The sequence below is a fragment of the Cylas formicarius genome, unplaced genomic scaffold (genome assembly GCF_029955315.1).
Source record: "Cylas formicarius isolate icCylForm1 unplaced genomic scaffold, icCylForm1.1 PGA_scaffold_7__23_contigs__length_41026272, whole genome shotgun sequence".
NCBI lineage: Eukaryota > Metazoa > Arthropoda > Insecta > Coleoptera > Brentidae > Cylas > Cylas formicarius.
The window spans coordinates 3599639-3622235 of NW_026844352.1; the positions used below are offsets into that span (position 1 = coordinate 3599639).

The 22597-nt window shown below is 33.8% G+C and overlaps 1 protein-coding gene across 1 annotated transcript; it reads right to left on the reverse strand.

The window, feature by feature from the left end:
- Positions 1-2: 2 nt before the first annotated feature.
- On the reverse strand, positions 3-18465 carry LOC132705282 (L-2-hydroxyglutarate dehydrogenase, mitochondrial). Its single transcript, XM_060675774.1, has 8 exons — positions 18071-18465; positions 13891-14069; positions 13692-13841; positions 11098-11288; positions 10865-10997; positions 10577-10781; positions 8376-8596; positions 3-4948 (listed from the first exon to the last, which is right to left on the reverse strand). Exons 1-8 carry the CDS (start codon positions 18163-18165, stop codon positions 4779-4781), a joined length of 1344 nt encoding a protein of 447 aa, XP_060531757.1. The 5' UTR covers positions 18166-18465; the 3' UTR covers positions 3-4778.
- Between the last annotated feature and the right edge of the window lie 4132 nt (positions 18466-22597).

Here is a 22597-nt window from a genome sequence, read left to right on the forward strand (position 1 = left end):
ACCCTGATTAATAATAAGGAACAATATATCTTGTCACTGTGGAGTTGCTGAGTCAATACCTCATTAAAGTTGGATAAGCAGTCTTTCGTCGGGTAGCTGAAAAAAAAATCCATTTCAGCCAGGTTTAATGAAAGACCATCTATGGATATTAGTGAACCAACACTTGCCAGAAAAACTGCATAAGTCCTAAGTATTTTTCTTTGAATATGAAATTGTTTCAAAATATAATCTATTAACAACGGTCAAGTTAACATCATTGCCAATTTAATCCGAGATATTATTTGGTCAGTTGATCGATACATCTAATATTCTCCCAGTTGTTATTGATATGCATGAATCAGACTCGGAGGAATACATTTTTTCCGATGATGAGTAGCTTTGGTTCCCCTTCTTAGGTCTTTGCGTTATGAGTCTATCTAATTGATATTTGTTTTCTCTCATATATTTGATGCGTTTTGTTGCCATAATATTATAACAAAATAATAATATGTACCTAAGTACATGGCATTTTTGCGAATGACCGTTTTAAGACTATGTTTCTAGTAAGTTCTACCATAACACAATGACTAATGTTCACGTAGCAAAACCCCGACAAAAAAAAATTAATTTAGTTTTTAGAATTGCATATCTGAACGTACCTACTTCTCACTAATGAATTAATTAAAACCGGAACGCATATAAAAATGGTGGCAATATAGCTTTAAGACAAACGGATCATTTTTGATTACGTTATTACTGCATAACTGCTCTGACTGGAGATTATAATCAGTAAGCAAAATTTGTAAGTATGCAATATGTCCGTAATCATGGAGGTTATATCGGTTTATAACGTCCTCCCACATCTCTCTCTGTCGTTCCACAAATCGTTCTCTAGTTCTGTCTCTCTATTCTTTTTCTGTAGCTTTAATTGAGCTCTATATTGGCGTGCCTGGTCTTCTTCTATCTCTTGGTTTACAATTTATAATTTGTTTCGATATTCTCTCTTCAGACATACGTTGCAGATGACTAAACCAGGTTAACTGATCGCTTATACGAGGGCAGCGCTAAAATTTCCCAGCCTGAATATGAAAGTAACAAAGTAGAGTAACAATTTTTTTATTATTTTTGAATATAATCCCCCTTAACTTCAATATTATATTATATATTAACAACTCAATCGCTTTAAAAAAATATTCTTTTGGTTCGTCTGCAAAATGAGCTAAAACAGCCTCTTCGTCGTTAAACCGACGCCCACGTATGTCCTTTTTCAAATATCCACACAAATAATAGTCGCTGGGGGCTATATCTGGACTATAGGGAGGATGATCTATCTGTTGGAACCCACACTCTAAAATGGCAGCTTCGGCAACACCAGCAGTATGGACGGGTGCATTATCGTGCAAAAGACGCAGGCCTCTGGTCAGTTTTCCTCGACGTTTTACACATATGCAGTTTCGCAATTTATTGTGTAATATTACCATTGACAATCACAATTTCACAATCCCAGAAGAACGTGGCCATCATCTTTTTTGTTGACTGGCAGACTCTGCATTTTCTTTGAGGTGCTTCACGTTTACGACGCCACTCCATTGATTCTTTTTTCGATAGAGGGTCATAATAGAGAACCATAGTTTCATGTCCCGTCACAATAGTTTCTATCACAGGTTTCGGTTCTGACCTACAGCGTTCCAAAAAAGACCGCGCACTCTCGACACGGCGTTGTTTTTGAATAGCCGAAAGGTTTATAGGAACCCATTTTGTACTAACCTTATGCATACCTAAATGATCATGCAGGATTCGACGAACACTTGCAACAGAAAGCTTAGTAGTAATTTTCATATACTCTATTTGCTGAGCTGGAACCCCGATAGTTCTCACATTGATTTTTGTCTCCTTTTTTATAAATAGTACTCATATGTAAGATTTTCCATTCATCTGGCATCTCGGAATGGTTAATACATTTCTGGGGCAATATGGTCTGTTGTGTGTACAGTTCTTCAGTTCCCTATTTGAGAAGTTCTCGTGAGATATTTTCTTGGATTGAAATTATAAAAGACAGCACAACGATAATTAATGTAATTTGCAACTTTTTGTTAATTTCGAATAAATTATATCATTGTCACTTGTTGGGAGATATTTTTAAATAAGCAAGTAAGGGATTATGTACCAGAGAACTATTTCTAGTGTGATCTGGATTTTGTATTTTCTGACGCACTTGAACAAAGCCTTTGCTTTGTCCGTAATTTCGATTGTCTAGTTTAGGTTTGATAAATAGATCAGTTAATTGGTGTAGAATTATTCGATTAGTCGGAAGAAAACTTTTCGACACATCTACTGACTTTTTAATGGATACAGCAGACTCCACTTATCAGTTCATTGAGAATATTAATATTAATTGTCGTGCGAAAGCTATTTGTTACAGAAAACCAGAGTAGATAACACTGGATAGTTGGTAGTGGTTGCAAACTCGCTGTTTGTTTCATGCCAAGTTTAGTGACCGTATTTAGAGTAATTTATCAGTCCATTTATAAGGTGTAGCCCGGTCAGGGCAGTTGTGTAGTTACGTGACGTATAGTGGAAGTTAAAATATTTCTTTAATCTATCTTCGCTGAAAGAGGAAGGATAATTGTTTTTTCTATTAGTGCCGCTGGGAATAATAACCCTCCCATGCTTTGTTTTTTATCCCCCTAGAAGAATGCCAGCAACTCTGTAGGTGCCTATAGAAAGTATGTTCTAAGAATTTTTGGATCAATTCCTAGTTATTTTGTAAATGGTTATTATTTGTAGCAAAACACGCCAAACCTACTTACTACATTCGATCACATCCTTTTGGTTAGTTTCGCGATAGCCACATTTCGATCATCTTCAGCAGTTAGACTTGACATTTGTAGTGCATTTAAGAAGGCTCTTTATAGAGAATATCATTTTACCTCTGTCGCTACTGGACTGCGTCGGTTTTTGTCGAGTCGAACTAGCTAACGTGCTGCATGGCATTCTGTTGGCTTCTTCAGAGCTTGACTGAAACTGGCTCGCATTTTAATCTGTACCTGCTTTGCAGAAATTTTAGTTTCATCGAAGAAAATTTTATGTCCGGTTTCGTGATTGTCTTAGTCTTAAGGCTCTTTCATGTTTCTTAAGCCTAGTTGATACTTTTTGTCCAGTCTCTCCAATGTATTCTTTGCCGCACATGCATGGAATGCTGCAAACTCCTGGCATCTCAAATGGATATTTGTCTTTGACGGATCGAAGGTGATGTGACGTTATATTCTTTAGAACTTTTGATATGTGATCAGTAATGTTTTGAATATAAGGAAGGACAACAGTGTGGGATTTCTTTGGGTTTCATTGCTATTGGAAGGTTGCGGTGAAGTGTATTTTGTGATGGAATGCATAATATCTTCAATGTGGAAATTATTAGAGAGAAGAGCAGAGGTAAGGTGTTTTAATTCTGGGTTCTGTGACTCAGGCTAAGATAGTTCCACGGCTCTGTATTAAGGCTGTGTATTTGGCCTCATAACGACCTCCCATTCTTAGATATTCTTATCAATAGAAAATCAGACCTAACATTGGATCATTGTGGTTACAGAAAACCTACGCACACATATATTGGTATGCGTGTACTAAGGTAATACATCGTCACATCACCATCCGGCCCAAAAATCATCGGTTATCAACTCTCTTGTTTAATAAACTCATCAGCAGTTGCCGAACGCAATCATAAAACCGGGCATAAAATTTTATTCGATAAAATTCTTGCATGTAATCAATTCTTCTACCACGAAAAATCCGAGAGTCTATAGAAATCTATAAGCAACCTAACAATTTTAATCGCGAGCCAGGTCTCTACCTGTCACCAATATGGGAATTAGTCATCTGAGATGGTGTTTATGCCCCTCATTTAGCTCCGCCCTCCTCAAGCAATATATAAGCAGTTACAGAGTAAAATGCAAGCCAGTTTCTGTCAAGCTATGAAGAAGCCAACAGCAAAAACCGACGCAAGGGGAATCCAGAAGTTTCTTTAAAAAGGATGACAGTAGCCTGTGGAAGTTTCGATGAAAAAGGAAAGGAATTCTCAATCTCTTAGATCCGTTTAGTGGTGATGATTTTGCTCCTTCCAATGATGTAAGAGATTTCGCTATAAAAGGCAGTTCTGATGAAGATGTACGAGACCCAAAAGAAACACAGCTGACATACTTACTTTGGCTCTTATACCAAAAAAAAAGTTGCAAAAGAAGTAAAAAGAAAAAGTCGCGAGAAACAGTGCTCAAAAATTCTTCTTACAAGCACAAAAAGGTCAAAAGGCAGGAAAACCTAAACAGTGAGGAAACATGGAAACCCGGCAGGAAGAGATGTTTCAATGATGAAATTCCAGGTGGCAAGAAATTTAAAAACTGAAGAAACAGGCAACACCTGAATCATCTGACGAATCACTGGACGAAGACATATGTAACGAAGACGAGTTAGACGATGTTGACTTTATTTTTAAACCACCTCTTCGAGAAAATCTTCCAAACCTAACGAAATATGTTGTATTTGTGGGGAAATTGGTAAAGACGGAGAATTATGGTACGGTTGACTTTTAAGTAGAATGAAATAAATAGGAAATTACCAATGTGGCATAAAGTATTGGAACGCTAAAGGGTTCTTGAAATAAAATTTGCTGTTTTCTTGTCGAAACCAAAACAGTTCCTGTTTAACTGCTCACCATTCACCGACTGCCCTTTACTTAAACGCTAAACAATAAAATCAAAATAAAGAAATATTTAATGCTTTACTTGACACAAATTAATTGCCTTGTACTATTTGATCTCAAACTCTTGTTCCAATTTATCTGCCATCATTTTGGCTATCGCCAGAGAACTCGTCGCTCCGGGACTCGGTGCATTCCTGCAATGCAATACCCTGCTCCCGATTTTACTATTTCCGCCGGTTTTGAACATGTCGAAATAGAAATCGTCTACCAGGTTACCTAAAAGCGACGAATAGTTTAATTTGGCCTGTAATTTGGGCCCTTATTCTTGACCGGTCGGAAATGGCCTTCTTGTCAAACATATATGGCCAATGGGTGCGCTAGAAATTCTGTCTGTGTAATTTTCAAAATATTTTACCTTTGTGCTTTGACGTTATGCCATGGGGATGTTTGTAGGTGGAATTTTTTTTTTTTGAAAGTTAAATTTTAATATGTGTCTCACTGCCTCAACCGCGCAAGAGCATTAGTTAGTAGTAAGTTTTCGTCAATTGCGTTTCTGTGTGTTATCCTCCGTAGTAGGTAACGTCTAAAATGGATGTTAAAAAAAGAAAAGTGGATTCAGAATGTCGAGTTTTTAAAGAAGAATGGACGCGAAAATATTTCTTTACTTTATTTAAAGAAAAACCTGTGCGCTTACTTTGCAACACAACTGTTGCAGTTTTAAAAGAATATAACATTCAACGCCATTTCAACAGCAAACATGAAAACCCTCCTCATCGTTAAGTGAAGAGGTGAAAAAAATTAAATTAAAGCCAGTTATGTGTTGGCTAATAATATTGCCAAATCTAATAAAGCATTTTCAGATGGAGAATTTATAAAGCAGTGCATGATAGATGTGTGCGATATTATGTGCCCTGAAAAGAAAAATGATTTTCAGTCACTGTCTCTCTCAAGAAGAACAATCACCGAGAGAACTGAAAATATTGATAAAAATCTACTTTCACAACTGACTACAAAAACTCACAATTTTATTACAGTACAGTACAGTACAGTACAGTACAGTACAGTACAGTACAGTGCAGTACAGATATCAGCGACATATTTGTAAGAGGAATCAACGCCCACTTTGAAATTACAGAAGAACTTGCAGGGCTGCAGTCAATGAAAGGAACAACGACTGGTGCCGATAATTTTGGGAATTTGCAAATCTCATCGATAAACTTCATTTACCTATTGATAAGTTATGTAATGTAACTACAGATGGTGCTCCTAGTGTAGTTGGAATCAATCAAGGATTTGTTGGGAAATTTAATTCTTAGTGTCCGGAAAATGATGTTGTTTTTTTGCATTGCCTTATACATCAGGATGCTCTCTGTAAATCGGCTTTAGATATTGACCATATACTTAATATTATTGTAAAACTAGTAAATATGATTCGTTCCAGGGAATTATTACATCGCCAGTTTCAACAGTTTTTGGAGTCCGTACATGCTGAGCATCCCGATATCCTGTATTATTCAAAAGTTCGTTGGTTAAGTACTGCAAAAGTATTTGAAAGAATTTGGGATTTAAAAGACGATATGCTGAATTTTCTTTTTGATAAAGACATTTATAATCAATTTGACGTCTTAGAAAACGAAACGTTGGTTTCTGATTTCGCTTTTTTCACAGACCTGCTCGTACAAATGAATAAACTTAATCTCAAATTGCAAGGGAAAAATCAGTTTCTCCACGATATTTGGCAATACCTGAAGAGTTTCAAATTGCAGTTATTATTATTTGTTAATCAGATCTCTACATCTGATTTTTCTCATTTTCCAAGAACACAATCTTTAAAATTTATTTTTTAAAAGAATCTACCGAGCAATTCAACGAACAACAGAAGTCAAACCCCTGCTTTTATACAAGCAAAATCTAAGGACGACTTACAGAAAGCTGCACATCTCCTTGACGCTATGACCAAAGACTACAAAATTGTGAAATTTCGAACAATAGAACAAAAATTATAGCATCTATGGGTAAAGATACAATAAGATCAAAAAATGTTTTCGAAATAAGTGCTTAGAATATTTGGCTGCGATATGACAAACGGAATTCATAATAAAATCGACAATCAACTAGCGCGTTTTAATAAAATGTGTGGTACCATAAACAGAAGAGAAATCCAACAGAAATTTTATAAAATTATCACAGTTCCAAGCATGCTATACGGCAGCGAGATATGAAAATAAGAAATATATCATAGATCTAAGCTGCACAAATGGGATATCAGGAGAGAAGCATATTTTCAATAGAAAATAAAATAAGTGAATATCGAAATAACATCATTTTTGTAAATTTTAATCATCATTATCTGAGTAATCAGATAAGCAATAATTATTGCAGAAAAATTTTAAGCGGTTTTAAAGTGTTTTCTAGTAAGTTTGATAACTACCCAAATTCTTTCTTCTATTTCAATCACTGCATTTTTCAGAATCCACTATCTTAATTCGCTCTTGCAAGGTGATTTCAACGTTCCTCATTTTTAAAGTGGTGTTATGCCTTGCTATTAAACGTTTTGTCTATGGGGTTTAATTCACAGTGAAATGGCGGCAAGCAAAGTACAGTTATATTTTGTTTGAAAGCGATTTCGTATATTCAAATTTACGTGTCTTTTTTACCATATCTTTTTGGAATTGGTTCTTACTTAACGTGAGCCAGTGATATAATTTGTTTTCCAACTCGTGGGTATTTTATAGCTGGAATTATAACAGACCCAGGAGGAATAAGATCTGAAATTAACTAGAAGTAGTAATACAACAAAAATAGGCAGTCATGTCGTCATGGTGGTCTCTCTCTTGATCGAAATCCTCACCTTATTATACATTTTTGGAACCAATGCGAGTAATTATAGATCTTTTACCTTTTTCTGAGGCTGATTTCCAATATCCCAAATTTCGTCTGTCTCTATTTCATTTCATTTCCTTCAAATTTTTCCATAATTGCTTCTTACCCATGGGTCGAATGAAATCACCCTTTTTCATTTCGGGCATTATGTTGTATTTGTTTTTAGGTAAATGGAATGTATTATCCTTCTGGTGGCAGCCTTTTCATCCTCATTTATTACAGTGTCTTTTTTTCCTGTCGTTCTTTTTTGGATACATTGAGACTAATAAGTTTCCCTTTTTTTTAAAGTGCCAGTTTTGTTTATCAGCAACAAATTCAGGTCAACCGTCTACCCACCACTCTGGGGAGCCTCGACAATTATCTTAGTAAGTATTATAGCTCTTTATAGTTTATAGTTTTATAACTCTCTCGGAAAACCGAGGGAAAAGTCTTTTCATTACAGCCGCACAGAAAGGAGTTATGATTCCATCAATGCGAGATCAAAGAGATGTTCTCAACAACTTATACCAAAGAAACAATTGGGTGGAACGTAATATTTTTGTTGGAACTTTTTCCATAAGTTGTTTTTTTTTTTAAACTTGGATGGATTTGTCGACAAATATAGAGGTCAGGGTTGTAGAGAACAAGAATATTTCTCACGACAGCAGGTGGTGAGCGTTCCTTTCTAAAAGCAAGAAATTGGTTGCTTCCCTCAAAATAACTTAAGAGACGTTCAGTGAAGCAAATTCTATTGACTTTGAAGAATAGGAATTGCACACCCATTTTCTCTTGAGTCTTTGGGTCTCGCGGTCAAGAATAAGGGCCTTGGTCGATTGCTAACCTTTGCTGTCCATAGCTTGGGCTCGAACTCCGGCAGGTCCACGACTAACGTCCTCGACTGTGATGACCGGGATGTATTTTTTCAATTCTTTTACTTGTACGGACGGTACCCACGATTTTAGAATTTCTCTTAAACCCGCTTTAGGGTATTTCAGGGCCATTTTTATAAATCCGGGATACAACAGGGCGTCCATAAGTTCAGATAAGTTTATGTCGGACCACCTGAATCAAGTTTTGTTTTTTCTTAATAATTTACTAAATAAAATTGGTGAATAGGCTGTGCAATGGATGCCCCTAAAGTATGCATTTCTCTTGGAAACACAACACAATTCTTTTGAAATCCAAAAATTTCTTTCAATAAATATTGAAAAATGATATTGTTCTAATATTAACGTTTTTGAAACACTAGTAATAACGCACATCAACAATTTTCAAACTTTTGAAAGTCGATTTTGATTTGACATTTTAAATTTAAATCTGTTAACAATTTTCATAATGACAAATAATCCAACAAAAGCATGTTCTTAGAATCATTGAAATTAGCTTGGATATAGTGTACCTGCTTTTCTCACTTTTTGAACGACCACTATTTTTGGTGATACAATTTTGACCTACAATTGTGTAGTATCATTTAAAAAAATATTGATTACCTATCTATATGGGCTAGTAGATAATACAGTGGCCTTAAAGATGATCAAAATTGATGCGTCTCCGGCTGCTATGACATTATTGTAACCCCCTAATTTTTTTTTTAAGCAGCGATCTTTACACATTTAAGCATATTTTTAGAAAATAATGCCATAAAAATACCACATCTGCCAAACTATCTAACTGACGAAATATCAGGAGCCATAATCTTAAGCATTTACTACTCGCACATCTTGTTGCATGCAAGTTGTCAGCTATGCCGCTACAGGGCGTTTTGTGATATAATAGGAGAAACCGTTGCTATGAAACACAATAACTGTCCGAAAATTGAAGCTATCGACTTCAAATTTGGCAGGGGAATAATGCTTGGTCCTCTAACAGAACCTATTGAAATTGGGGGGGTTGAGGGGTCGGGAATTATTTAAAAAAAAATAAAAATCGCGTTTGTAAGGGTCTAACAAAAAAATCAGTTCTGGAAAACTGTTTATGCAACAGAAAAAATTCTTGAACGAGAAGACGCACAAGATTTGGGAAAATTTTATTCTTGATAATTTTTCTAGAATGTACAGGGTGGGCCGCATTTTCAAAAAAAAAATGAAAAATGGCCATAATAGTGAAAATTGGCTATAACTAAAAGACAGTGTTTCAGATATTAGTTTCCTTTATATGACGATATAGCCCACATAGACAGCTAAAACTTTTGGATTTAAGGTTTTCACCTAATGTAAAAAGTGTTCCCGATATTCCGTGGTATATAAGAAATCTGTTAAGTGTCCTCCATTTGCATATATCGACTTCAAATTTAGCAGAGAAGTAAACGTTCATGCCCACATTTAAACAGTGGAAATTGGGTGCAATGAAATTTCACCAACTACCTTTTTTTTAATTTTGAAATTTATTTTATGGTTATTTTGGCTTCCAGAAAAACAAACTTTTCTCCATAACCATTGAGCGGATTGTCAAAATTCTTTAACTAGCAGAAGCGGAAGATCCCGTGCTATAACATTTATTTAAGGCGTTTTTTTCGATTATATACAGGGTTTTCCAATTATAGACAAAGATCTAAAAGGCCCAGAAAATTGTTCTTTTCCAGAGTAAATTATTAACAGCGAATCAAAAATCACAAAAAATGTGACTAATCGGTTCAAACAATGTTCCGCATTGTTAGCCCTATGCTACTTATCATTAATAAATAAATAAAAACAAATAAATAAACAATGCAGGATACCCAAATATAAAAATTTCACTCGAAGCATTTTAGACCACAACTTTATAATTTTTCAGGAAAACTTCCGCAGGCTACTGTAATGCTATTTGTAGATCTTCAAGATTCCTTTATAAATCAAATTTGCTGATGTTTTGCCCATAATCCTGTTGAAACTGAAGAAACCAAGAGCATAATTGTTAAATGTCAGCAAGTTTGATTTATAAACAACCGACACAGGTGACATCCAGAAGATTTGTAAATAGCACAAATTTATAGTAACGTTTTAGCTTAAAAATACTTGAAAAATAACCCCGTAATAAATAAGACTGGGTATATTAGCGTCGCACCTGTATCCCTCTCTTTTGAAGGCCAACACCGCATTAGGACCCAGCCACATACTTCCATCCATTCTCGGCGTAAAATGGACTCCCAGAAAAGGAAATCTTGGATCCGGTACCGGGTAGATGTTACCCTTCACTAAATGCCTCTTGGATGGGTTGAGTATTAGGTATTCGCCCCTGAAAGGAACTATCCGTGGGTCCCTCGCACAGCCTACGGATCGCTAATAGACGTTAATAAGATTTGGCAGTGCAGAATATTGGTTTCTATTAATGTATTCAATATTTCCGTTATACCTGATAATTCCGCAAGTTTGTCCGCATGTAGCCCGCCACAGGTTAAAACGTATTTGCTCTTCACGGTGGCGGTATCTTTCGATGTTATTTCCACGGGAAAATTTGGATCATCCGATTCGTGGAAACCATTCACCTTGAAATATTATTTTGAAAGAATTTCCTCTTAACCCTGAACCATTATTACAGATGGAATAGTATATATTTTCCTTATAATTTCAAAATTGGGGTCGCACCTCGAAGTTAAGACGAATCTCTCCTCCTAGCTGTTGAAAATCTTTCCCGTAATGTTGAGTGACCAACGCCCAGTCTATGATGCCCGTGTGGGGAGACCACAGGGCTTCTAAGCCTTCGCAATGTGGCTCCACTTTCTTTATTTCTTCACGACCCTTGAGCAGTTTTAATTCGGGTACCTCATTTTTCAATCCTAAAAAGAATTTCATTGATTGATGAGGGTGTAAACAGTGCGAGTCTCCCTTGTAATTTAAACATTATCTAATTAGAAGAATACTTCAACTCAATTCAGGTTTCATGCTATTTAAAAGTGGAATGAAAAATGGCATTGGTTTATAATTTTTATACAAACAATATGAATAAATGAATATATAATTTTTTTCAATAGGATCTCCGGCATTTTCCGATTCACAAATTTTGCCGATCGGGTTAATAGTCTTTGAGAAAATAATGTTTTTCTGGAAGTCAAAATATACAATCAAAAATTTGTAAAAAATGCTTTGCGAGATTTAAGTAAAACCTTTTTCAACAGATGAAATGGGGGGTGGACTTCTACCCTTCTGTCAAATTTACAGCTGCAAACTTAAAATACCTGTTAATTTTTGAATATAGCACGTAATATCTTGAACACCCTGTACAACAGGTGAAAATCTTAAATGCAAATGTTTTAGCTTTTTATGCGGGCTATATCGTCATGTAAAAGAAACTGATATGCGAAACACGGTCTTTTAGTTAGAGCCACATTTCAATCATTTTCCAGTTTTTTTGAATTTGTGGCGCATCCTGTACATTTCGAAAATTGAAGAAAAAAGATGGCCGTCGATGTTTGACCGCGGCCATTTTCACATAACTTGTGCACCCCATGGATTTTTAAAAAGGAGCAAAATTTGGACCGTCTAACTGAAACCTTTCCGAAGTTATTGTCGAATATGTCCTGGAACAGAGAACGGGGATCGGAGAACGGACAGAAAAAAAACAAAAATTTTTTTTTGGACGCTGATGATTTCTGTAGCAATGGCAGTCCCCTAGGACCTACCGTTACCTAGATATAAAATTTTTATACAAGCGTAGATACTTTCGAAAAATTCGATTTCATCGATTTTTTTCGTTAAAAATCTTTAAATGAGACAATTCATATTTATTAAAGAACGGGATTGCTATTTAAAAAAATTGTCAATGACGTCCGAAAATTGGGACACCATGTCCAATATTATTTGCGAAGAAAAACTTAGATTTACTAAATTTCCAGTGCGGGAGGAGTTTGGGAAGTTTCTTTCAAAAATTTACTGAATTTGTTCCGAGGAGACTCACACTGTGTTTGGACACAGACAATCTATATAGCATTCCAAAAACTTCTTTTTCTTTGTTGGTGTTTTATAAAAAAGATTTTTGATATTGACATTGTTTAGGTCTATATCGAGATGTTTTTATTAAAAATGAAAAATATATTCCCACTCTTTTTTTACGTCTCAAGCTGGTTGAGTAATAGATCACTTTTAAGCTCTCCTTAGTGGCTCTTTGATGGTCTCGTAGAATCTCTTTGATAAAGTCAGATTCTTTTCAGATTGCAAAATAAACATAACACACTTTTGGGTATTCCATCATTGGGGGTAGTTTTATATCTTCCATACCGTTTCGAAGCTGGTTGAGTAATACATCATTTTGAAGCTCTCCGATGTGACTCTTTCATGGTCTAATTCAATTTTCTGGGCGTCAGAATTTTTTGAGATTGCGAAATAAGTATAACGAATTTATGGGTATTTCATAATGTGGGGTAGTTTTATATATTCCTGACGGTTTCAAGTGGTTGAGTAATACATCATTTTGAAGCTCTTCTAAGTGCCTCTTTCATGGTCTAATTCAATTTCTGGGACAACGTGAGATTTGGTTATTTCATTATTGGGGGTAGTTTTATATAGTAGTAGTTTTTCCCGACCGTTGTGGCTTGGTTGAGTAATACACCATTTTGAGGCTCTCCTAAATGAGTCTTTAATGATCTCGTTCAATCTTTTTGACAAAATAGGATTTTTCTGAGATATTCAATATTACTTTTGCAAAAATTTTGGTGTCGTATAGATGTTAATTTGACATTTTCGATTTTCTAATAATTTTAACTCTGTTTGAACCAAAGGCAAAAGGATTTTCTTCAATTAACCTTCAGTGCATACTGTTACCCTTAACTAGCTTAGCTAGAAACTAGAGCTAGATAAAAAGGTCTAAAAGAAATAGCAAAGCACCCACAAAGACAAAGAAAAAGAGAACCGCAAGGGGGAAGGGAAAATATGGAATTTGAATCTCTTGGATTTTAGTTATTCCAGAACAAGAATTGGAAGAGTTCTATCGAGAGGTATTAAAATTAAAAAGCTTGAAGTTGAGCTTGGTAAAGCGAAATTCGAGAGTATCATTGGGTCCTTTGCTCTTGGCCTAGCAAATACTTGGTTGTCCTTGAACGACCTTGAAGGTAAATGCGATGAACAAACTGAAGGCTTTTGAAATGTGAAAGAATTCCTAAGATACCGTGGCCAATTATTTTGCGCTGTTTTTGCGAGAGAAAAACCACGCGAACGAGATTAAGGAAACACCCTACAACGCATACCTCGGTCATGAAGATCGGTGAGTAGTAAAACCTCCTTTTCCGTTGTCGCAACTATGAGTTTTCCAGCTTTCTTATAGGGAATCTTTTTCTCGTCACAATACTGATATGTCAGCCTTAATCCTTCGACACACAACTTAGCCTTAAGTGACCCTTAAAGAATGTGATTGTAATTTGTTTAGCAGTCGACGGTGAAGCTTACCAGGCTTGTAGTAAATACCAGCATGAATTACTCCGCTATTGTGTCCAGTTTGGTGCCGAGCTAGGTCGTTTTCCTTTTCTAATATGGCCATTTTGAGAGTGGGGTGGCGATTTTTGAACTCCCGAGCAGAAGCGGTTCCCACGATACCGCCTCCCACGACAATGACATCGTATTCATTACTGAAAGGCATTACTTTCATTTCTCAAATAGCAAAATCAATATACCGAAAATTAGAAGTAAAAAAAAGATATGTTTGAGTGCTCTAGAAGCAAAACTACCTTATTGTGTGAAAGGTCATTTTAAAAAATCAAGAAAAAGTTTTAACAAGTCTGTTCAAGATTCTGGTGTCTTCTTGCACTTGCTTGCCCATCTTAAATCATATCTTATTCTAAAAATTTTAACAGACACTTTTTGAATGAAGTAAGAAAAACAAAAGCATTTAACAAGTTTTGCTCCCATTTCTATTCCCAACTAAAGTTAAAGAGAAGCATTTCTTTTACAAAATTTATGGTCAAAAATCCAAAAAATTAATGTGGTATGATAATCAGGGGTGTTATCTTGGTCTGTTCTAGGGGTAAGAAGTGCTTCTTTAAATTAGTTGTTTCTTCCCAGGTTTCTCAGTAATGATTTTCCAGAAGTGAAATTGTTGGTGATCTCTTTAGTTTCAAGCTAACATAGAACTCAGCTGAATTGGCATTCATTTCTCCTATAGTAAAAACGAATCTGTCAGCTTTGTTGGTGTTATGGTTTTTTCAAGAACAAATCATTTACAGATTTATTCTTCGTCAGGCGGTAAAAAAAGAATGTCCTGCTACTGGGAATATTAGGATGACAGATTGTTTTGGGGAACTTTTTTTTTGAAATTCGAGCAATTGTTGTCGAATGGGCCATTTTTATTCAAATAAATGAATATGTTTATTATATTAATCTTTTAAACTTTTGTCTTCTACTTTACCTTTTTTTTATCTATTTTATTTATTATCAATTTAATACATTTTTTACCAATTTTGTTTAAACTTTTAATCAATTTCAAAAAAAGCAAGTTTGGCATCACACAGCAAGTTTTAATAATACTTGGACATAACGTAAATATGTATTAGAAAAAAAAGATGGCGCGCTTATCTCATTTTTGAATTTTTGCCATCCAGGCCACTCATATATATTTTCGAAAGAAGAAAATTGCTATTGCTTTAGCATAAATGATTTTTGAAAGATGAAAACATTTAAAACAGTTTAAATTTTCTTCCTATGTTGGTAATTATAATTCCCAGTATTGTTGTAAAGGTATAGCTATACTGTTACATACCAATTGACATATAAAGCTTCATATAAACAGGATGTAAAATAAAAAAAATGTTTTTAGTTAATATTTCAATGATTCTTTAGTGGACTTCGGCAGATTTCAATATCAAAAAACGCGCGAATTTGCGTTTTTGAATTTAATATGCAAAATTTAGCAGTGTGTGTCACCTGCTTCCCCAATTTTCGCTTATAATTTGACACAAAAGGTTAAGAATTATTGTTGAAATTTTTTGAATATTTTGAAAATTATCCCAAATGGACCGAAAAAAATCCGGGACAAATTAACTTCTGGTGGAATTGGGTAAGGAAGCAAATGCTTCTTGGTCATTACGAAATGGCAACAGATTTAATTTTTTTAAAAAACGTCAAAAAATGTGTAATTTCAAAAAACACTTCAAATGTAATTCGCTGTTCACCCAGAAAGAAGACCGTCTAATGTGTTTCCATAAAAAAAATGAATTTCAATAGAAAAAAACTAATGAATTATGTTACACTGAAATCAGAGCTGACATTGTTGTCCAATAACTTTTACAATTTTGCAAACATGAACTTGAAAAACAAAGCGCGATTATATTCACAAAATAAATAAGTACTAAAAGTTCAGATTTTCACGAAATTATATATTTTTACATGAGAATTGTTTGGACAACACGGTGTTTTTATCAAACGTAATATTTACAAACTAAATGACAATAAAACCTTAATTAATGTTGTTGTGAGAATTTAAGTTTAGCTTCCAATAAATTTAATTTTCTACTTTTTGTGGTTGTATGTAAAATATCAAAATTGTCTTCAAAAATGTGTTTTTCCGTGTTTAAGTGTGTAGCATAATTGTAATCTAGAGTATTGTTTTTAAACGCACTTTTATGTTCGTTAATGCGTTTCTTGAAGGATCTACCTGTTTGTCCAATATAAATTTCAGGACAAGATCCGCATTTCAACCTGTAGACAGCTGATTTTTGAGAATTTGGACATTTCATTTTATTGTTTTTTAATAAAATTTCTATTGTGTTGTTACTTCTGAAAGCTATTTTTAAAGTACATTTTGACAAATGTTTTGAAACTTTTTATCCTATGTATGTAATTGTTTTAAATTGTTCGTGTTCTGTATTATGTCTCGGATAAATAGAGATTACTGTTGTCTGGATGTGTTTTTATTTATAATTTTATCTATAATGGACGGATTGTAGCCGTTGTCCAGTGCAATTTGTTTAATGATATTAAGTTCTTTGGTGTAATTTTGTGTTGAGAGTGGCGTATTAAGAGAAGTCTGTGTATAAAAGAGTGAAATGCAGCCATTTTGTGTGTATAAGGGTGATTTGATCTGTTATGTATGACTGTGAATGGAAAAATCTAGTTTGTTTTGTGTTTTCGTAATAGATTTTTCCATTTATCGTAAACCTTCACACACGGACACAGTCATTCATAACAGCTCAATTCACCCTTATACAAACAAAATGGCTGCATTTCACTCTTTTATACACAGACTTCTTAATATGCCACTCTCAACTGAAAATTACAACAAAGAACTTAATATCATTAAACAAATCAAAAAACAAATCCAGACAACAGTAAACTCTATTTATCCGAAACCTAATACAGAACACGAACAATTTAAAACAATTACATACATAGGAGAACCTAGTGAAAAAGTTTTTAAAAACATTTGTCAAAATGTGGTTTAAAAATAGCTTTCAGAACTAACAACACAATAGAAAAATTAAAAAAAATAAATAAAACGAAATGTCCAAAATCTCAAAAATCAGGTGTCACAGGTTGAAATGCGGTTCTTGTCCTAAAATTTATGTTGGACAAACAGGTAGATCCTTCAAGAAACGCATTAATGAACATAAAGAGCGTTTAAAAACAATAGTCTAGATTCTAATTATGCTACACACTTAAACACAGAAAAACACATTTTTGACGACAATTTTGATATTTTACATACAGCCACAAAAGTAGAAAATTAAATTTATCTACAAAATGAGACACTCAAATGTTTTGCTTAAAATCAATTAGATTTAAATACCTCTCCTTTATTGAATTTAAATTGTCACAACAACATTAATTAAGGTTTTATGGTCATTTTTTGGTATATTTAGTAGCAGGTAGTTTGTAAATATTACATTCGATAAAGAGACTGTCTTGTCGAAGCAATTGTCATGTGAATATATATAATTTCGTGAAAATCTGAACTTTTAGTTCTTATTTATTTCGTTAAATCGATTTTCATGAAGTAAAAGTCACCTCAGTTCAATTATATTCACAACTGCAATGGTTGAAAAGTACAATTTTTTAAATAATTTCTAATATCTATTATATTTTAGTTATCATAATCATAATAATAGTGTTTCAAAATAAAATTCGATAATTTCTAAGCGAAAGAGAATATCAAAAAAATAATGTGAGGGGTACAAAAACTTCTTTTTTATTTCAGAAATTGTTAAAAAAAGTTACTACTGGGTATATTTTTATTTTTTTCTTAAAAAATAACATTCTTCAACAATAAAGTAGGGCCCCCGCTTAAAGTAAAAACATAACAGTTTTGGTTAGTTAATAAATTATTTTAACTAATTCTCAAGCGCGATCACTATTTCAGGAAATAATAGTTATTTCCAAAAACAACTTTGAAATAAAAATATCTTAAATTATTTCTGGTCTAATTAAAAACGCCCGGTACGATATTTGTTGACCAATCCCGTCGATTAAGCTAATTGTTGTCATGAATTTAACCTTGGCGTTTACGTGGTTACGCACTTGAAAACTATTATCATTCATTAAAATTGATCTAAAAGTTAATAACAATATAACGCTGATAACAGAATATCAACAGAAATCAATACGCATGAACTGATTATGGCTGATTAATCCCACTTACTTGGGTTTGGACGTTAGACATCTGACAAATTTTGGCAAAATCTGCTTCAGTCGTTTTTCGCTGGCCTTGAAGGTCTCTGGAAATATCCTCGACATACCTAATTTAAGCACGTAAAAAGTTCTCCCTGACAGAATCGTCTCGGATCGTTAACACTTGTATTGTATATGAATACTCAGCGAACACAACAACGAACTGATAAAAATAAGCCAACGCGCAGGAGTGCCGTACACTGCAAAGTACGCGATTAACAATATCGTACGAGAATTGCCATGTGTCAAGTTGGTATGGTCTGTTCATAGATATAAGAAAGTGACCAATTCCTTTTGAATGGGATTATCCAAGGGTGGTCATTAATATACAATGCAACAAGATTATTACCTGAAGTTTCGGAATTTAAATTCAGGTAAAATTGTGGTCCATAATAGAAAATAATTTTATACCTACCTGTGTTTAATATTCCTTGGTTTGGTATACTACTTAGTTCAAGTTTATTGGTAATCATTCTTATTTCGTGTGTAATACAGCGTGTGTTGAATCGTGTGCGAATTATGCAAAATATGTGCGAGTCTAGTGTATCTCGGGAGATGGTCCCAACCAAATGTAGAAAACAGTATTCAATTGAGACTAAGGAAGTTATAAACAATGTTTATTTGACTCTCATTGAACGTGGTGTCAGCAAGCAAACATCTTTAGAAGAAACGGCCACATTGACGAAAATTCCAACATCAACTGTATAGAAAATAATCCCATTTCAGCAAGGAAAAAAAGAAGCGAAGCTGACATTTTCTCGAGTGTAGAGGAAAGTGATCAAGATATAATACGGCGTAAAATTTACCAGTTATACGAGGAACAAAGCGTGCCTACATTAAATATCTGAATAGGAGGCTTGAAAAAGATGAAACCGCTGTTAAATGTGGCAGAACTACCTAATGGAAATGTATTCAACACATGGGTTTTAGATTTAAAAAAATTGACAAAAGGCAAGTTTTAATGGAATCTTTTAGAATTCGGAAATGGCGACTGGAATATCTAGAAAAAATTAGGATTTACAGAGAACAACAAAGGCCAATTATTTACTTGGATGAAACCTGGTTCGACACTTATGATCGGATTCCAAATGGACTTTCTCTGTCTGCGAAAAATGTTAAAGGTTCTTCTCTGGATTACCATGAAGACACCACCGCTGATTTATTTGAAAGTTGGTTTAAAAAGAAACTAGTTCCAAACATTGCTCCTAATGGTTTTATTGTAATAGACAATGCAAGTTATTACAGTAGATAGTTAACTAAAACCCATTCCTCATGTGACACAAAAGCAACAATCCAAAACTACATGTATAATAACTATATTTATTTTCACGAACATTATACCAAAAGCAATTAATTGAGGTTCTACAAAGCTTGAACCTACAAAAGGAATCCGTCTATGATAATTATGCAAAAAATCTAGGGCATTCAGTTTTAAGGCTTCCACCTTACCCCTGTATATTTAATCCCATTGAACATGTTTGGCACCAACTGAAATCTGCCATTCGTCGTAACAATGTTTTTTCCGTGTTAACTCCAATGTCCTCAAACAAAAAGTTGGGCAAATTCTGTTAAACATATAGAAAAAGCAGAATAATCGTATATCCATATTGCAAATAATATAGAACAAATAATAATTAGAACAGGCAATGATAGCGATAGGGATAGTGATATATTATGTGAATAATTTTAAGTAATTTAAGTAGGTAATAAAAATAATTTGTAATTTTATTTTAGATTTAAACATAAATACATAAATAAATAAATAAATATTGTTTAGTATCTTTCCTAACAAAACCCCAAATAATTAAATTCTAAGCAAAGTACGGACTTGTTCGGAAATATTTCATTCTTACAGCTTGCCCGGGTCTTTCCTTAATTCGTATCAGTTAGTGACTTTCTTATAACTATGAACAGACTTTACCGCAATGAAAATACGACTAAAACTCTCGTTTTTTCATATAAATTGTAATACACCGTCGTTTTATCTTCTCTTTAAAATGTGAAAGATAAAGTTGTGTATTGTTCTGATCGCTTTCCATCCTTCGTATTATTTTTCCAGATGCTACTAGATCCTGTCGAATTCAACAACCTCAGTGGTATTTATAATTTAATTTTTTAACAGATAATGTTTTCATTCATCAGGTCGCCACTGCACTGGATAAATCGAGAACTTTTTTTTGTAAAAAATAAAATCTTTATCGAAAACAAAATATCTAGTTTTTAGTTGCTAACTTACTTCTTACTTACTTCAGTCTTAGGAATCAGAAGGTCGCTTAAAAAGTACAGTGAAAACTCCCTATAGCGAAACTCTGTATAAAGTAAATCTCTGTATTACGAACAAAATTTGTTGTACTATTAGGTCTCCATACAAATCTATGTATTAATCTCTATAACGAATCTCTCACTCTTTATACCGAAAGAAAAAAGGGCACATCAGGTAACGAAGTACGGAATGTAGGCTGACTTGTAATTAATAGTCTCTTACCTTCTCATAATTCCTTACCCTAATAATCTAATTACTGAGAACATGGTCGTCAAGTGTTTTTCTCGTAATAAGCGGTTATTTTAATGCCTTTATCGGTATGTATAAAAGCACACCATTGTTTCAATTACTTAAAATTTAACTTAATGAATACCGCGAGCATGGCGAGTAAGCGAAAAATTTTATCTCTGGATGATAAAGTTGCTGAAGCGGCAGGTAGTTCTAGTAAAAAACTAAGAAAGCCAAAATTTGAAGATTTGGATCGGGCAATGTTGCAGTGGTTCCAACAGCAACGTCTTAAAAATGTACCACTCTCTGGACCTATCGTAAAACTAAAAGCAGAAAAGTTTGCTGGACAGCTTGGCGTTATCTATTTCAAGGCTTCGAAAAGATGGTTGGGGAAGTTCAAACAGACACATGGTTTAAATTATGGACACATAAGTGGCGGACCACTAATGTCGACAGAAACGTCACTAACGATTGGCTGGAAAAGACGTGGTCAAAACTAGCAGAAAAGTACCCTGCTGATGACATTTTTAATGCTGACGAAACTGATATTTCTTACAAAATAACGCCAGATAAAACTTTTAAATTTGAGTGGGAGAGAAAAAAGAAAATCAACTAACCCACGATGTTTTACGAACATCAAGGCGAACAAGTCTACATGGGTGACATCGCACATTTTTGAAGAGGAGATACGGACTTAAGGGGGGGAAAAATATTACTTCTATTGAATAACTACCCTGCACATCCCCATATTACAAATCTAGGGAATATTGAATTGGCCTTTCTTCCGGTCGAAACAACAAGTGTATTACAGCCGATGGACTAACCAGCCGATGGAACTAATCAAAACTAAGCTATCTATAAATTTTAATAACTTTGTCTATTACTTGGATCACATCCCCAAAAATAATTTAAAACCCATAATTATTATATACTAAATATTCTTCGATTAAGAAGTTTTATTTTGAATGAGTAATAATTGCATTGCACTTCATCTTAGTGTCCTTTCTTAATCCTTGTTATTGTTTGTTATTATAATAAAAATCTACCAAACACGTTGCCTTTTTTTGGGTTTTAATGATTTTCTGTAATATGAAGTCTAAGCGGTATAATCCCATCTTATTTTTATAAATGTCATGCATTTTTTTTTCTCAAGGTGCAGGTGCTTTACAAAGAATTTATTTTCCTTCCACTTTGTATCATCTAGGTATGAGTGTACTGAATGTATTATTTTGGAAGCAATAAACCAATTTCTCCATTATTATTGCCAATAAAATAAAATAAAACGTTTTAAATTTATTCATTTTTACAAATATTTTCAAATTTTTCAACATTCTTCCAAGCAAGTATCATCTGAGTAGCCGACAACTTTTTCCGAACTCCAATAATACGTTCTTTTTCTAATATTTATGCGGAAGAAAGACGTTCTTTATGCATCACGATTTTTGGTTTTGGGTATATGTTACATTTGGTTTCTCACAGTCTCAAAGCATTGATATCTGCCATGTCCAGTATATGCCAAGGTATTCGAAAAGAATTTATGCCCCGTGAAGAAGAATCTTTGGTTTATTCCGATGCAGTATCTTCAAAATGTAAAGTAGAAAGCAAAATTGTTGCTTTATTTTTTATGCTAACAGCTAATAGGTCTGAGTGACTAGGGTAGCGACTCATAGAATTAAAATTTTGTTCATGTGTACTCTGCCGCAATGTTGTTTTTTAAAAGACACTAATTTTCTTAAAATTAAATATGATTAGATATGAACTAAACCGACTTCACAACGCTGTATTTTTTTAAATTAAAAAGGATTTTTAATTCTCATCTAGTAATGAAAATAACAAAAATACGAAAAGATTGATTAATGCTGTTGTTTTAGGATGCTACTAAAAAATAAATAAATAAATTTGTATAATTAAAACTTGCAAGATCTTAAAATCACATATAAAATAATTATTTTTTTAAAACGTTAAACATTTTGGTCACTGGTCTAGTTACATTTAGTTTCAATTTGA

Bases quoted from the DNA above. Each gene is read 5' to 3' on its own strand.
- LOC132705282 (XM_060675774.1), bottom strand. From the start codon at position 18,165: ATGTCGAGGATATTTCCAGAGACCTTCAAGGCCAGCGAAAAACGACTG. The intron at 14,070-18,070 runs GTAAGTGGGATT...AATGCCTTTCAG, and splicing joins TGTCTAACGTCCAAACCCAA to TAATGAATACGATGTCATTG. The intron at 13,842-13,890 runs GTAAGCTTCACC...ACATTCTTTAAG, and splicing joins TGGTATTTACTACAAGCCTG to GGTCACTTAAGGCTAAGTTG.